The sequence below is a fragment of the Notothenia coriiceps genome, unplaced genomic scaffold (genome assembly GCF_000735185.1).
Source record: "Notothenia coriiceps isolate Sejong01 unplaced genomic scaffold, NC01 NC01_scaffold00024359, whole genome shotgun sequence".
NCBI lineage: Eukaryota > Metazoa > Chordata > Actinopteri > Perciformes > Nototheniidae > Notothenia > Notothenia coriiceps.
Genome location: NW_011357060.1, coordinates 16,258 through 21,979, shown reverse-complemented (window position 1 = coordinate 21,979; position 5,722 = coordinate 16,258). Strand labels below are relative to the sequence as shown.

The 5,722-nt window shown below is 36.3% G+C and overlaps 1 protein-coding gene across 1 annotated transcript; it reads left to right on the top strand.

The window, feature by feature from the left end:
- Positions 1-2,999: 2,999 nt before the first annotated feature.
- Positions 3,000-5,089, top strand: LOC104954972 (L-rhamnose-binding lectin CSL2-like). Its single transcript, XM_010782190.1, has 7 exons — positions 3,000-3,063; positions 3,174-3,309; positions 3,695-3,801; positions 4,261-4,305; positions 4,395-4,525; positions 4,768-4,869; positions 5,033-5,089. Exons 1-7 carry the CDS (start codon positions 3,000-3,002, stop codon positions 5,063-5,065), a joined length of 618 nt encoding a protein of 205 aa, XP_010780492.1. The 3' UTR covers positions 5,066-5,089.
- The last annotated feature ends 633 nt before the right edge of the window (positions 5,090-5,722 follow it).

Sequence of the window (5,722 nt, the reverse complement as noted above, 5' to 3'; positions counted from 1 at the left end):
ACCAGTGTCTAGACCCCGGGGGGTTCCCTATATGCTCACTGCATTTCCCCCTTTAGATATACGATTTCAGGATCGGGGTGTAATCCCCAAAGACTTAACATTTATCATATGACATTTGTCAATAAATGTTCTTTAAACAAAATTAAGTCTCTCCTGATTGAAATAGCCATGGTAGATGGTCTTTCAGAGAAGACTTCATGACAAACTTTGTGAATCTGTTATATCTCTACACTGCCACCATGGGTCACTAAAATGTAAAAATGTTTCTAATTCATTTCAAGTCGCCTTAAATCAGCACACAGCTTTAAACAGATGCTTATCACTTAAACCCTGAACAGCCTCAAAGAAACACTAACATGGTTGTAGATTATTTTCACTTCAAACCGGAGAGACGTGATGTATGGAATACATATTTATTGTTACACGTCATAAAAATGAAATGATTGCCATGATAATACAACAGGAGAATGGAATGGTGTTTGACGATTAGGTCCCGGTTTGCAGGATAATCATTCAGGAGGGAAAGAACCGCTCCGATGAAAATCCCCGGGGTCTAGACACTGGTGGTGGTGATAAGTAGGTGGGACCGGTCTGAAGGAGGAAGGTTTAGCTTTGTCCTGGAGGAGACGAGAGGCGAGAGGGGTGGAGGAGGGTTGCGTGTGGTCACCTGAAATGACAACTGACAGGAAGGAAGAGCAGGCATGTAAGGAATTTAACGTGTGCAGCAATTGGCTGCTGAGGGGTGACGCCAACGTATTTAATGAGGGGGGAGAGAGCAATAGAGTGACGTGTAAGTGACTCATTGTTAGGTCTTCCTTATTGAACTTGCGCTAAAGCTTTCATTTCTTCATATTCAAATATAAAGTATAATTCAGTTTAGGTCTTAATTCTGGACAATAAATGAAAAAATGTAATGTTTCCAATTATTGACAGTCTTCGAACAATAAAAATAACTTTTAAAAACGTTTACACATAAATAATGCGAAATCTCCGATTTAATACTCTTGATTTGATATTGAACACTTCATGTGATTTACTTGTTAATGCAAACTTCCATAGTTGGTTACTTAAGTAAAGAACTCCTCTTAGTAATACTACCTAAAGGCTTGGTTTGAATATGATAATGACGGTGTCATCTAATTCTAACTAAAGTGATACATAATAATAAAGCTTTATTTGTAGAGCACTATTCATACACTAGGTGTAGCTCAAAGTGCTTTAACAAAATGGAACACATCAAAAATTAAACAGAAAACAAGAAATTCAATTCAGGTCAAACAAAGACCTTTTTGAGCACAAAATGACAATTCAAGGAACACTAGGAGTTAAAAAAAGTAAAATTAAATAACTAATGATCCAAAAGTTCCAACAGATAACCCAAGAGGACATAAGGCAAAATAAAAAAAATATCTCTTATTTTAAAAGACTAACTAAAGGGCAATGTCGTAATAAAAAGCTATGTCTTCAGCTGTCGTTTAAAAATGATTTTATTTTGGGTGAATTTAGGAATATTTTTGAAAGCCTGCTTACGAGGACCTTAGGGCTTTTCCAGGGACATAAAACGACAGAGAATCCGTGATATATGAGGGTGCCAAACCATGAAGAGTAACGTAGATAAAACAGGAGTAATGTGCACATTTTTCTTGTTTTTGATAAAAGCCTATAGCAGCAGAGTTTTGAATAAGTTGCAGTTTTTCAATTGACTTTTTGGGAAAACCTGTAAAATGAAAAGGGTAGTCCAACCTACTTTAAATGACTGCATGAGGTGTGTCAGTGTCTTGTTTATTTAAAAACAGGATGCACTTTGGCAATATTTCTTAGAGAGAGATGTACAGTAAAAGCAACTCTGGAATGCAATGGAGCCACTCATGCTGCTTGGCACAATCTGGTTTTACCAAGATCTTTGTTTTGACAAACTATTGCATACCAAGTATGTTTTTGCCCTATGTGTCAAGTCATCATGGCGAAAACATTGTTAGGCTGTAATCTGAAGTTGTTTTTCCTACTTCCTCTTAGCCTCACATGTTTTAAATCAAGCCCTGCACATGAGGGTTGCTGTTAGCATACTGAAACCACAAAAAGATCACAATAAACGTGTAAATGTGTAAAATATCTGTTAAATCAGCAATTTCTTGTCTGTTTGTGATACATTTTTCTTATAACTTGATACTATTACATGTCACTTGATATCGAGGTAACGATTCAACAGAAAATGAAAGAAATGTCTGTGCTTAAGCAGAGCTCCACTTCAGTGGCTCTCTGTGACTGATGTTTTTCGGGTTCTTCAAGGAAGTCCAGAAAACAAAAATAAGTGCTTGAGAGTGTTCAAGGAAGACAACTCAAAATAGCAATACAATATATAATCGTCAGTTTGCAGGAACAACCATCTAATTTATGTAAAAGAGGAGGAAACTGAGAAACCTGTTTAGCCTAAAATATGTCTCAACCCAATGAAAAACCTTCCTTCCTTATAAGGTGTTCATTTGTCATATCTACATGCCATGTAAAGAATGTCAAATGTTTTATATAAAAGGCTAGGTCAGTTCTTCACCTGGCAGAAAAACAGAGTAACCATCAGTCCATGCTATCTACGACTAGAGCTTCTAGAAACCATGCTTCGCTTCAGAGTCAGCGCAACCCTGCGTAAGAACACAGCCGACTTAGGACTAAAACAATACTTATGTGGTTTCAAGTAAAATACAAATGATAATAGAATCTATCTTGATAAAGTAGCCAAAGTATTTATTTAAAAAAAAAATATAGATTTATATATATATAAATATTCATATATATAAATTATCTTTAAAACCTTAAAGAAAAATCGATGTTGGGCTGACACCGTTTTACAGTGATGTTTCTTTTGCAGTTCTGGCAGCAACATTTTTGCTCATGATGAAGACAGGTAAATATCTGAGGAGGTGTGATAGCAACAGTGATTGCATTTGTTTTCTACAAACAGTATGAGGTTTGAACACACTCAAATAACTTTTGTCATTTCAATGTTTGGCACAAAGAGAGTAACCACCTGTGGCGGCGTCTACAATGTCCATCGCCTGAGCTGTGGTACGACTTAACTCTTTGTGTACACTGTGCAAAAATCATACCCATAAAAGCAAATATATAAGGGATGGGATTTTTCTTGTTTCTTAATTTCCTCAATTACTGTGTAAAAGATACTGGAGTGATCGTTGTGAAGGATGCACTGTATGGATGCAGAGACAGCGACACTTGCATTAAGGGAAGACCTCATTCACAGATCTCAAATACACACTGCTCTCTGGAGGACACACTGGACATCATCAAGTTGAGGTACACATTTTGTGTAATATCATATTATCATAGGCATTCTAATTAATGTATTCCAAATGCAGTGCCTTAAATGTATACTTTGATGACATTTAACAGGCAGTCATGCACTTTACCAGATGCAGCAGTTCCCTACTACTAATTTGGCTGATCGAAGTTACATAAATAAGTGAAAGAGCAAAGATATGTGACTGAACTGATGAAAGAATTACATTATACTGTATATTAAAGAGTTTTACACTCTCAAGTCCTAGTTTCACATTATATATTGCACCTAAAGCTTGGGGTTGAAGATAAGTCCAGGTTACTACATTATTTACTCAATTTAACTTTAGGTGTGCTTTTACTCTGCGCTGAAGCAAACATAGTCCTAATTTGTTTCCTACAGCTGTGACGGCAAGACGGAGTGTGAACTAAACCCAAGAGTCTTTTCTAAGGATCCCTGCTATGGGACCGCCAAATACCCGGAAACCACCTATGACTGCTTCCCAGCAAGTGAGTCACATGTCTGCATTAAACTAAGAGTAAAAACAAAGCTTTATAAAGTATCACCCCAGCCACAAACTGTTCTGTCTACTGCCGTCTGGCAGGCGGTACCGCAGCATCCGGACTAAAATCACCAGACTCAGGGACAGTTTCATCCCACAGGCCATAAGACTATGAAACACCTGAACTTGAAACAATATCCTAACATTAATCTGGCTGCTACTTAGAAATGATTTATCTAATATATCATTCCAATCACTTGCACTATTTCACTATTTCACTTTTTTACAATTTTTCCTTTTTCTGTTTATCTGTTTTATTGTGTTGCACTGTTGGAGGAGCCTGTGACCTAAGATTTTTATCGTCATAACTACACTGTAGCTATGCACGTTTGACCAATACAAATCTTGAACCTTGAACCTATTATAATGTGATGTCTGATGTGATTCAATCATGTTATTTTGACAGTTTACTGTGATACGTGTGAGGGCTCTTTGGCACACCTCCAGTGCGGTAAGAAGCCTAATGATATTCTCAATACATCTATAAATCTACATTACAGTTCTGTCATACGTTGCCAATTGTCGTGTTCTTTTTGACAGATGAAGGAAAGATTGTATTTATCTATGGTGTTAACTACGGACGCCATGACCGTACCACCTGCTATTACAATCGACCCACTTCCCAGCTTCAAAGAATCGACTGCTCTGACCATTCTCGCAAAGTTGCTAACATTTAAAGCTGCACAGCCTTTGTTAATATAGGGAGAACTATTTTATAAGCTTCATAACAATAAACATTTGCATTTAAAAGCAGCTAAAAACGCAAAAATAGGAATCTGCAAAACATTTAGTGACATACGATACTTGCTGATTGAAAGGCTGTGATTTTTATTTGAAACTATATGAAATATCTTTAGGTTTACACCATAGACTGTATATGTGGGTGTATTCACTCATGTCACTCTCCATCCACAGCTGCAATGGAAAAAACAGCTGCACTATCAGTACAACCAATTCTGAGTTTGGAGACCCTTGTGTCGGCACTTACAAGTACCTGGAGGTTGCTTACACTTGTGTAAGTATCTCAAATGTTCACAAAGTGTTGCTAGCACACTTCTGAAAAAAAGGCCAATTGCTAAAACCTAAAAGACAATTTGACAGCGATGAAAGCTATCACGTTTCATGCTGTCCGTTGTTTTAAAGTATTTGTCTGAAATAATATTTATTGTTCATTACAGATCCTACAACCTGAGCAGCTTCCAAACAATTAACCTGTTGACATAATGAATTGGCAGGCATATCACAATAAACCCCATGGAAACGAGATGGTGCATCTTAAAGTTTTCCTCTTAATAAACATGCATTGAAAAGAATATGTCAATATGTCAATTTGTTCATGTGTTGTTCATCATTTATAATTATATTAGAATACCAATGTAGAGTAGTTTCACCCATACAGGTTGTGTTAAGGTTTAACGTTTTGATGGATTGAAGTGATGCAGTTTGTGTCCCCACATTGTTTAGGAGTTAGCATTAGCACTGTAGCTACAATGGCTAAGAAAAACGTAGACGTACAGACAATCAAGCTAAACAGCAAACACTCTGTGTGGTATATGAAATAAAATAAATAAAATGAAAGAAGGAGTATATTTTATTAAGTCTAATTCAGACATTTTTTGCTGCTGCTTAAAGGGTGACTGACATTTTTAAAGTAATAGTAGTATCACAAATAAGTTACCAATCCAAAAAATGTTTTAATTTCACCCACAGAAAACGTTTCTTCATCCGGTAAATAATACAAAAATGTTGATATTTGCTCAATGTTGACATATTGATCATGCTTTTGAGAAAGCAGCACTAAGGATTTATTAATATACAACATGTGCTCCAAAAATGTTGTCCAAAAACCAAAGAGATTCGTAAATAAA